Source organism: Lepidothrix coronata, unplaced genomic scaffold, assembly GCF_001604755.1.
Source record: "Lepidothrix coronata isolate B3197 unplaced genomic scaffold, Lepidothrix_coronata-1.0 Scaffold188, whole genome shotgun sequence".
NCBI lineage: Eukaryota > Metazoa > Chordata > Aves > Passeriformes > Pipridae > Lepidothrix > Lepidothrix coronata.
The window spans coordinates 1,445,762-1,456,379 of NW_016690368.1; the positions used below are offsets into that span (position 1 = coordinate 1,445,762).

The 10,618-nt window shown below is 66.0% G+C and overlaps 2 protein-coding genes and 1 long non-coding RNA gene across 3 annotated transcripts in view; 2 read left to right on the plus strand and 1 right to left on the minus strand.

Annotated features, from left to right (window-relative positions):
• The window catches only part of ESPN (espin), a 10,385-nt gene extending 4,688 nt beyond the window's left edge, over positions 1–5,697 (plus strand). Inside the window, 8 exon segments of the mRNA XM_017831152.1 lie at positions 5–38; positions 41–168; positions 1,702–1,863; positions 1,941–2,115; positions 2,403–2,429; positions 3,677–3,822; positions 3,911–4,207; positions 4,426–5,697. Of these exon segments, the coding sequence (XP_017686641.1) occupies positions 5–38; positions 41–168; positions 1,702–1,863; positions 1,941–2,115; positions 2,403–2,429; positions 3,677–3,822; positions 3,911–4,207; positions 4,426–5,697 (2,241 nt within the window).
• Positions 5,698–6,205: 508 nt separating this feature from the next.
• Positions 6,206–6,544, plus strand: LOC108505337. The gene is made up of 3 exons (XR_001877455.1): positions 6,206–6,342; positions 6,428–6,439; positions 6,534–6,544. It is a non-coding gene; the product is annotated as an uncharacterized LOC108505337 (long non-coding RNA).
• Positions 6,545–7,389: 845 nt separating this feature from the next.
• Positions 7,390–9,889, minus strand: TNFRSF25 (TNF receptor superfamily member 25). Its single transcript, XM_017831205.1, has 6 exons — positions 9,161–9,889; positions 8,929–9,057; positions 8,701–8,853; positions 8,527–8,611; positions 8,369–8,433; positions 7,390–8,291 (listed from the first exon to the last, which is right to left on the minus strand). The coding sequence occupies exons 1-6, from the start codon at positions 9,495–9,497 to the stop codon at positions 7,681–7,683; spliced, it is 1,380 nt and encodes a 459-aa protein (XP_017686694.1). The 5' UTR covers positions 9,498–9,889; the 3' UTR covers positions 7,390–7,680.
• Between the last annotated feature and the right edge of the window lie 729 nt (positions 9,890–10,618).

The window sequence follows — 10,618 nt, forward strand, 5'->3', positions numbered from 1 at the left end:
CCAGTGTAACAGATATGAACCACCTCCCCCCCCCCCCCCATTAGGACACCCCCACCACCCCCTGGCTACCCTGCACCTGCACCCCCCACCGCCCCCCACACTGCTGACATCTATGTGCGGGCCAAGAACAACCTGCGGCACGTGGAGAGCCAGGCGCTGCGCCGAGAGGTACGGCCCCATGCACGGTGTCCCCTGCACCGTGTCCCATGCACAGCTCTCGGGGGGGACATGCCACCAGGCACCTATCCTCTCCGAGGAGCTGCTGCCTGCACTGGGAGGGGACAGTCTCAGCTAAAGGCTACATGACTGCAACACTAGCACACACACTGGGGGGCCTGGGGTGCAACCAGCAGCAAGGGAGCCAGCGATGCTTTGGTGTCTCCGTGGGACTGGGCAGCCCCATTCAAACACTGTGCTGGCTGGAGCACCTGGCAGCACCGTGCCATGGCAGCCGCACCCACGCAGCCCTGGCAGTGCCACCAGCACCACACTGAGCTGGGCGTGGGCAGAGGCACAGGCGGTAACCCGAGCGGCCGGCTCCAGTGTCACCCGCGCCACAGGTGTCGGGTGGCACAGCCAGCGCTGCCAGGAGCTGAGAAGGCTCAGCCAGGCGTGCACAGGTAAGAGGGGTGCAGCCCCCCGTGGCGGGCTGGGGGTCACAGGGATGATGCAGTAGGTTCAGGGTTGCTCTGACCCCCTACCATGGTTCTCACCACCCTACTGGGGACAAGATTCCTGTGCATGGCCATGGCCCCATGGCCAGGGCACTGGCAAAGCCCAGCAGCACAGGGGATGGGGCATATGGGGTGGGGGGGCTCGGTGGAGCAGTGTGTGCTACGTGCATGGGGGACTCGGGATTTCATAGTGCTCGCTGTGCACAGCCCTGGCTCCTTAGCACTTACCAGGGTAATGGGCTGTCCTGGGGAGCTGCAGGCATGTGCCAGAGCAGTGCCAGAGCCGTGTGGGTTCCCCATGCAATGGGGCTGGATGGCATGGACCCTTGCGCTAGACCGGGGCTGGGGCTGCTGGAGTGGGAGCTGGGCTTGGCACAACGCCCACAGCAGCCGGAGCAGGAAACACCAAGCTGGCACTTGTTGACTTAGCTGGGGCTGGCAGCGGCAGCAAGCACCTGGGCTCACCGTGAAAATGCCATGGGTGGAGGTGGCTCATGGGGAAATGTAGATAGTGGGGCCCCCAGCAAGGGGAGCAGGGCCACGCTGCTGTGGCACCCCAAAATCAGGAAACAGGCACAGCCCCCTGCAGTGCCGGCACTCAGCAGCAGCACGACCCGAAAAGCTGCTGTGGAATGCACCGGGGTGAGCCGAGGCTGCATTGCCTGAGAGCCCTGTTCAGAGGGAAGTTTGGAAACGGGCCCCAGCCCCGCGCGGGATAAGCTCCCGGTAATCCGCGGGGCTGAGGCTTGGCACTCCTGTTCCCAGGGGGTTATCCCAGGGGAGGCTCAGCCAGGATTCTGGGCACAGGCTAAGGGGTCACAGTGCCAGGCACTGATGCCACACACTGTCACTCTGGCATGCAGCCCCGGTACAGCCGTGTGCAGAGCAGACCCTGGGCATGCACCTGCCATCCCCACCAGCCCCGCATCTGCCCCACGGCCACTGCTGGCACAGCCCTGCTCCACCACGGCTCTGCCCCATGGTCACAGCCAGGCACAGTAGTACTGAGGTGTGCTCCCCATTGCAGCTGGCATCGCGTGACACCAGTCCCGAGGGTCTGCGCAGGGCTGACTCCAGCAGGCGATCGAGGAATTTCGGCAAACAGCCGAGCACCGGTGACTACTACAAGCACCTGGGGCACGTCGCGGCTGAGCAGCCCGGCCCCCGTCGAATGGCGCACAGTGAAGAGGTGAGCCCTGTGCCACGAGCCCGTGCACGGCTCACTGGCACCGGCACCATGCAACGCCTGCCTGTGCTTTCTCCCAGGCATCACCCATCTCGGCGGACACCATGCGCAATGGGGAGAGCAAGCCCAGTGCCGAGCTGCCTTCCCCACCGCCACCCCCACCACTGCCTGACAACGCCTGCCCGACGCCCCCACCACCACCCCCGCAGGCCGAGACCCCCGCCGGCCCCCGCCGCTCCTCCTCCTCCACGGGAAGTAAGTGGCGGAGTCACGAGTGGGCATGGGGAGTGATCTCGGGCACTGTCCCATTGGCTGCACTGTGGCACCAGCCATCTTGGCACATCTCCTCCTGTGGCACTCTGGCCGTGTGGCTCCTGATGGCCTTTCTGTCCTTCTCTCCTCCGGTGTCGGCGCGGGGGCCCTCACGCCCGCTCGCCCCTTCCTGCTCTCACTGCTGGCCGCTTCTCTTCTCTCTTGTCTCGCGGTGGCCAAATCCTTCCTCTGCCACGTGCCCTGCGCCGCCTCTCTGCTTCTCTCCCTAGGAGGAAAGGCGCTCAGGCAGATGAAGAGTAAGTACCGCGGCCCCGCGCTCCTCCCTGCTCAGGGGGTGCCCTGGAGCGGGGCACAGCCAGAGGGGCCTGACCTGGCACTGTCCTGTGCTGCAGCCACAGGACATTGGCGGCTGCTGGGGCCAGTGACTACCCGCAGCTCTCCTGCTGCCAAGCCCTCTCTGTGCGTCGGTGGCCAGTGGTGCCATGCGGGAGGCCGAGCGCTGGTGCGGGGCTGCCGAAGCCACCAGGCAGGGCTGGCAGGGCTGGGCAGGCAGCCGGGGCCCCACGGCCCCCGCGGCCCCGCACACAGAGGGCCTTTGTTTGCGCTCAGCCGGCCAGCGTGACCCCGCCACGTGAGCGCACCGGCCGCTCCCCCGCTGCTGACCACAGCCGGCGGGCTTGGCCATCGCTCCGCACCCGCTTTATTAGCGCCGGCTCCTGGGGCTGGGGGGTTTCAGCCGGCACTGGATGGCAGCGTGCGTGCCCCGCTGGGCCCTCAGCACCCGCAGCCCTCTGGCCCCAGCGTGGTGCAGCCAAGCAGGGCAAGCTGCGGGCACCAGCCGCGGGGAAGGGGCTTTGCCTTGGCACGGCACCATGGGCTGCTAGGGACGCACGCATGGCTGGCACAGACGGTGGGTGCTCGCAGGGCGGGTGGCACGAGCAGTGGCATGAGCATCCTTGGGATGCTGGTGCCATGCAGCCCTCTGGGCTCTGGGCTGGCAGTGGGGCTGTCTTGGGCTGTCGGTGCATCGCTGCTGGGGGCTGCAGGGGACTGTAGGGGCTGTTCTGCAGTGCCAGGGTTGCCACTGGCCATGGAGTCTTCCCTCCAGAGGCAGGTCACTGCTGCCACACACAACACAGTGCTGCAGGGGCAGGGGGTGGCACTCAGGGCTGGGGCTGTGCTGGGGCTGCAGGAGCTGGGTGTTGGTGTGCTGGGATGCTGCTCCAGCTGGGTGCCATGGACGCAGTAAGCTGGTGTTGGAGTGCTGGTCTTATGGGTCTGGGGAGCTAGGATGACAGGCTGTTGAGTGCTGGGGGGTTGCTCCAGTGGGGTCCCATGGACCCAAGAGTTGGGTGACATGGAGCTGTTCCTATGGGCTTAGTGATCTGGGTGTCGAGATGCTGCTCAACGAGGTCCCAGGGGCTCCTGGATGATGGGGGGGCAGACACCCCTCCATCCCTGTGCCCTGAAAACAGATGGGGGATTCAGAGGGACAGTAGCTGCTGCTGGCAGGGCACTTACTGCTCATTCTGCCTCCTCTTAGGCACAAAGTCCTTCAACATGATGTCCCCCACCGGTGACAACTCAGAGCTGCTGGCCGAGATCAAGGCTGGGAAGAGCCTCAAGCCAACTCCACAGAGTAAAGGCTTCACCACTGTCTTCTCCGGCAGCGGCCAGGCAGGGGCCAACGTAGGTGGTGAGGGGGGCCTGGGGAGCCAGTGGCACAGTGCCGCACAGCATGGCAAGTGCCCACCACCCTCCCTCCCTCCTTCCACAGGCAGAGTCGCCAGTGTCCTCCCCATCACCCACCAGGACGCCCACCCCACCAGCCACCCCCGAGGCTGCCGGGCCACCACGTTGCCTGGCAGGGGGCTCACCAGAGCTGGTGCTAAATGGGAGCTCACCAGTGCCAGCAGCAGGTGCTGGGGCGGCGGTGGAGGTAGAGGCGCTGGTGCCGAGCCAGGACGAGCAGGGCCGGCCCATTCCCGAGTGGAAGCGGCAGGTGATGGTGCGCAAGCTGCAGCTCCGCATGCAGGAGGAAGAGGAGCAGCGGCGCAAGGTAGGGGGGTCCCACGTGCTGCGGCGGCGAGCGCGGCGTGGGCATGGCCCAAGCAGCTCAGGACCTGGTGAAATGGTGTGTGTGGCTTCGCCTCCAGCTCCCAGCTGGTCTGGGGGGGACCACCCCACCTGCATGCAGAGGCATTACACCTGGGGATGCCACACATGGTGGTGGTGGCATGAGGTGTGCGTGGCACAGCCTCAAGAGCCCCTTTGCCCTCTTTCCTGCCACAGCCCGGGAGCCAGTCACCGCCGCTGTGCCGGCGCGGGCCACCTGCCTGCAGGGGCATGCCAGGACCTGCCGGGCAGCTGACGTGGGAGGAGGACATGCGGCACCTGGAGAGGCAGCTGGGGAGCCTGCGGGTGATGCACGAGGTGCAGCCAAGGCAGCCGCTGCTGGGGCGGCCAGAGGAGGAGCTGCCACCATTCGTGCCACGGTCCGCCACCCCGGCACCCCGGCATTCTGCCCTTACCCGTGAGGACGTGCCTGCCCACAGCAGCCAGTCTCCCACACTGCCGAGGAGCATGGCCGTGCCACCAGCCACTCTGAGGGGCCAGGAGGGCCCCAGGGCAGGGGGGGCAGTGGGCAGCCCTGGTGCCCGGCATGATGCTCGGCGTGAGATCCTGGGCTGCGGCGTCTCTGTCCGCAGCCTCAAGGCCAACTACGAGGGGCCGGGGGGGCCTCCCCAACCCCTCCCCAGGGTCACCAAGCACAAGAGGGTGCAGCCGCCTGGCAGCGCCCGCCAGCCCATCCTGGAGGAGGAGTATGGGGATGGGGCATTGCGGCGGAGCAGACCAGTGCTGCCAGAGCCGAGTAGCCCATGCAAACACACCAAGGGGTGCAAGGAGCGTGCTGTCTTCCTCTTCCTGGAGCACTGGAAGAAGCGGGCACTTGCAGCTGTGCCTGGGGAGGAGCGGCCGCGGCGGCCAGGGAGGCGGCGTCCGGCAGCAGGGCGGCTGCTGGCCCGCTGGAGGAGTGTCGCCCGCCGAGTGCCAGGGCGTCAGATCCGGCGACTGAGCCGTACCACAGTGCTGTACTGGCCCCAACACTTCCTGCCCCACGTCGGTGGCTCACCCATGCCCCACGACAGCCTCCCACTCGACCTCTTCATGCTGGGCTACTTCCAGCTGCTGGAGATGCCACTCAGCCCCGAGGAGCGGCGCTTCCGTCACCTCCTCTGCTATGAGATGTTTGACCGCCTGGGCAGCCACAGCTGGCACCGCGTCCGCCGTTTCCACCGCACTGTGCTGGAGCAGGTCGAGGCTGGCCACCGCCACTGGCTTGATGGCTTTGAGGACCTTGTGCAGGAGTTTTTTGGGGATAACCCTGTGGCAGCGGCAGAGAGCCTGCCAGAACCACTCCCCATGGCCCCAGAAGGGCAGGTGGCAGCTGTGCCAGTGCTGGTGCCAGAGCTGGGCGAATTCAGCGAGGAGGACGTCTGCCACTTCATCGACCGCAGCTTCTCCTTTTGGAAGGAGAAGGAGGCAGAGATGTCTGACACCTGAGCCCTGCAGGATGCTGTGGGCTGTACCAGCGGTGTGGCATGGGCGGGAGGAGCAGGCTCAGGGGGCAGCTGTGAGCAGCAGGACCTGGTGCCCGGGTGTGCTCAGCTGCCTCTGTGGCTCTGGCGGTGCCGTGGTGCAGCTCGGCTTGGCGGAGGGCTGGGTGTTGTTGTGCACGGCCCCGGGCCGAGGTTGCAGTGTGCTGCTTGCCGTGGCTGTGTGTTGTGTGGGAGATGCAGCAGCGGGGCTGCACTCCCCTCTGGTGTGGCATTTGTGGTGCTGGGGCAGTGTGGGCCCCCGCGTGTCGTGCAATAAAGCTGTGGTGTGCTGCAAGGGCTGGCCACGCCACACGCTCCTTCCTCCTCCCCGCGCCGGCGGAGGGCAGGCAGCGAGGGCTGCGTTGGCAAGCAGCATGCTGGCGAATCCCACCAGCACCATACCAGGAGTACGGCTCAGCCCAGCCGCCAGAAGGACGTGATATCACGCATCAGGATGATGCTGTGGCCCCATGGTACCGGCAGCGAGGGTGGGCTCCCAGCAGCGCCAGTAACACAGCTGTCTATTGCAGGAGAAGGAGGAGGAGGCGCGTCTGGCCAGCATGCCAGCCTGGAGGAGGGACATCCTGCGTAAGAAGTTGGAGGAAGAGAGGTGAGCTGGGGCCGGGGGGGGGATGTTGCACCCACTGGTCACTCCTGCAGCTCTGTTAACCCCAGTCTTTCCTTTGCTTTCACAGGGAGCAGAAACGGTGAGTGCCGCAAGCCCCTTCCCTGGGCGGGTGGGCACGGCGGCTCCGGTGGCTCTGGTGACCGTGGCGCCCCGTGCCCTCCACTGCTGAGCAGGAAAGAGCAGGAGAAGCTGAAGCGGGAGGAGGAGGAGAAGGAGAAGGAGCAGTCGGAAAAGCTAAGGACTCTTGGGTACGATGAGACAAAGCTGGCGCCCTGGCAGCGACAGATCATCCTCAAGAAGGGGGACATAGCCAAGCACTAGCCACGCCACGCCTGGCTCTTCGCGGCGGGAGGAGGCCAGCAGGTCCCCCCACGGACCATGATATGCCTCGGCACCCTCCTCCCGCCATGGATGGCCACATATCCCAACCTAGAGGAGCCCCACCACCTCCCCAGGCACCCCTAGTCCCCATCCCACTGTCGCCAGCCCACTACCACCTCGTGCTGCCCTTTGCAAAGTGAGTTGCCGTGGGGTAGGGCACGCGGCTCCTTGTGCACTGCCCGGCTCGGCCGCTGCGGCTGGGCTCGCCGTGCTGCCCAGCTCCCCGCACTCCCCACTGGCACTGCTCGCTGTTGCAGCATGCTCAACCCCACTCCTGCCCCTCCAGAGCCGCTCGAAGCTGGCTCCCGGCTCATCTCCACTCAGACCACCTGCCTTTCCAGCAATTAAAACTATAAATCTCGCCAGCAGTGCCCCTCGCCTTCCTGGGGCTGCCCACACCACCCCTGTCCCAATACCATGCTTGCCCACTGCACTGCCCCCCTCATCCACAGCACCACAATCATCCCCATCACCCACACCACCTGCATCTCTGCCAGCACACGCATCGCCCGTCACCTGTGGTGGCCACATCACCAGTGGTGGCCCTGAGGTCAGCAGTGCCTCGGTGCCTTGCCGGTGCAGCCCTGCGAGGAAGAGAGGGGGCCGGCCGATGGAAAACACGCCACTTTATTGGGGTGAGCACAGGCACGCCCGGCAGCAGGCAGCCTTGAGAACTGTCCCATGGGTTTGCAGTGGGCTCGGTGCCCGCTCGTCCTGCGAGTGGCCAGGCAGCCGACCTGCTGGGGCGTGGGGTCCCTCCTAGCCCTGGGAGCAGGGGGACATAAATAGAGGGGGACAGTGGGTAGGAAGGGGACATAAAAGTGACATAAAATGTCTACACGGCATAAGTAACAATACTTAGGGGTATGGCACAGCAGAGGTGCCCAGTGAGATGTGAAGGTGCCAGGACCTCCCTGTGCCATGGGGTGATGCTGAGGGCTAGGGCCCCGCTGGCAGGCTCTGGCGCAGTGCCTCGGCGCAGCCGGCCAGCTCCATGCGCTCCAGCGCAGCAAAGACGCGGTCCAGCGTGGCGCTGGTCTGCTGGCACCAGCGCTTCAGCATCTCGTACTGCTGGTCACGGATGTGGGCCACCTCCAGCTCCACCAGCTCAATCTCCGCCTCCCGCAGCTCCAGCATCCGCATGAACTCCTTCCAACGCCGTACTGGCACAGCGTCGATGACAGCATAGAGCTGGCTGCCCTGCAGCAGGGCACTGCGGGGCTCCGGTGGGGCAGAGGGCTCCTCCTCGTCGCTGAGCTGCTCACGCAGCAGGGCCTGGTGCTTGGGGCTCTGCCCCACCATGACAGTGGCACGATCTGTCCCCTGTGGGGAGCACGGCTGGGTCCAGCACAGGCTGTCCCACCCTGGGACACTGAACCGGCACCACGGTGTGGCCACAGCCCCAGCCATGGAGGTGCCTGCCTGTGCTGTGGGCAGGGGACCAGGTGCCAGGGCATCGTGCCGGAGCCTCTTCCTCTTGTGGTAGATGGCAAGGGCACCCAGGAAGAGGGGTCCGGTGAGTCCCAGCAGGATGTACTCCAGACCTGAGTCTGCAAGGAGCAGCAGGAGTGTTCTCATCCAGTACGATGATCCCACACCACTACCCCCAGCTCCATCACCCCCATACCTTGGCCACTGCTGCTGCTGCCACACACTTGCTGGCACTCTTTGCTGCACGTGTCCAGGGTGCTCCTGCAAGGAGAGGGGAGCCATGGGCACTATGCTGTGCCATGCCACAGGCCCCACACCTGTCCCCAGCTGGGACACAGTAGGGTCAGTGCTTACATGTGGCATGGCCGGCACTCATCACCCTCGGTGTAGAAGTCAGGCTTGCAGCTGCTCTCACAGAGTGTGTCCTGAGTCTCTGAGCCTGGAGAGAGGGTGGGCATGAGGGAGGGTGGCACAGCCAGAGGTGGCACAGCCAGCGGGTTGTGCCGCGGGGCGGCTGGCAGCACTCACAGGGCTGCTGGATGAGGCGCCCAGTGCAGGGCTGGCACTTCCGACATGAGAACTCGCTGCAGCTCTTGTCGAGGCAGACACGGAAGTATCCGGGCTCACAGCCACAGGCAACGTTGCTGGTGGCCGAGCAGTTGCTCAGAACACTCTGGAAAGCTGCAGAAAGCAGGCAGTGAGTGGCACAGCACTGCGCTGCATGGCACAGCACAGCATGGTGTGATCCCAGCTCACCTTGTCGGTCACACTCGTAGCAAGCCTGGCACTCTGTCAAGGTGTTGGGCTGGGAGCGGAAAGTTCCGATGGGACAGGGATTGCAGACCCTGTCGTTGTGGCTTGTGCAGGGCTTGTGCAGGTACGTCCCTGCAGGGACAGCGGAGTGACAGGAAGCATGGCCACACGGGGTAACACACCTTCTGTTGCCACAGTGTGCCATGCCATGCCACACGGGCCAGGCAGCACTCACCTGCAGGACACTGGCGACAGCACTGGTGAGTACGCTCGATCCAGTTCATGCCAGCAGGGCAGGGGTGTCTGGTGGCATGTCTCCGCAGGCGGGTGAGTGGCTGCACCAGGACCCGCTGTCCTCGCAGCACAGCATGGTTCTGCCACCCCAGGGGCTGTGATTTGCTGGCTGCCAGCCCCAGCACTGCCAGGATCACCTGTGGGCAAAGAGAGAGCAGGGCTGCGGGCAGCCAGGGTGCCCCAGGAGCCGTGGACCCATGGGGGATGGCCCTCACACCATGCTCCACTCCCAGCCACGTATGATGGGCTACTGGAGCCAGAGCCAGGTCCAGTACCATGTGGACACCAGTGCCTGTGCAGGGCAGAATGGCTGGACTGGTGGCCCTCTGCCCTTGAGCTGCGCGGGTGTGCTGCCCCAGGGCAGGGAATGCCCCGTGGCAGCCCCTGTGCACTGCCTTTCCCGCCCTACAAGAGCAAGCCACTTCCTGCTGGCCCTGTGGGGGCCACTGTACCACAACCTGTGCCCAGATGGCTGCTGTCAGGTGCCCCTGTGCGCTCTGCAAAGGGTGCTTCCAGGTTGGTTGGGGAGTGGTGCCGGGAAGCTCGACCACCTGTGACGACAGGAGCCCTGCCGTGTCCCCAGGGATGGGGACGAGTGAGTCGGGCGCGCTGCTGGTGGTGCCATGGATTGCAGGTCCAGGGAGTTGTCGGCAGCCAGGCGCGGGGGGGGCTTAACTCTGCCAGCTTAAACTTTCCTGGGGTTTATCTCCCTCGCAGAGGAGGTGATTTCCGCCCCGAGAGGAAGCCGTGCCTGGCTCACGCTCTCCCCGATGCTATCACGCCTTGTGTGCGCGTCCCAAAGTAGGTCACAGCTCCCCCGCGGGGTGCCAGGTGCTACACGCAGGGCAGCCCCTCTGCCCAGACAGCCCCGGCTGGGGGGGGCGGCGAGGAGGTGCCCACGCTGATACCCCTTCCACGGGCAGGGCAGGGACCCGGGAGGGCCGTGGCGCTGGCAGTGTGGGCAGGGAAACAGGGGATTCCTCGCTGGGGGCTGGATTTCCCAGCCGTGATGGCCCCGATTACTGCAGCTGAATCATTTTCTGCTAAACCCGCCGCCACCGGCAGACTGGAAACCGCGCTGGGCCGCCCGCACGCAGAGCGCTGGCGGCAGAGCAGGGCGGCTGCCGCAGCCCCGGCTGCCAGCGGCACGTCTGAGTCAGCGCCGAGGCACGGCCCTGTCAGCACACCCTGCCCGCAGCCCCCCTGCAGCCCCCCGGCCGGCGCGGGGAGCAGGTGCCCGGCGGGCAGGGGAGCGGTGGGCGCGGAGCAGCGGCGGGCACGCCTGGGGCCGGCTGCGGGTGGGCACAGACACCGCTTCCCACCGCCAGCGCTGCTCCCGCCCACGGCGCGGCCTCTGCTCCCCTCATCCGAGTGCCGGGACAGCCACTCCCCAGCCCCG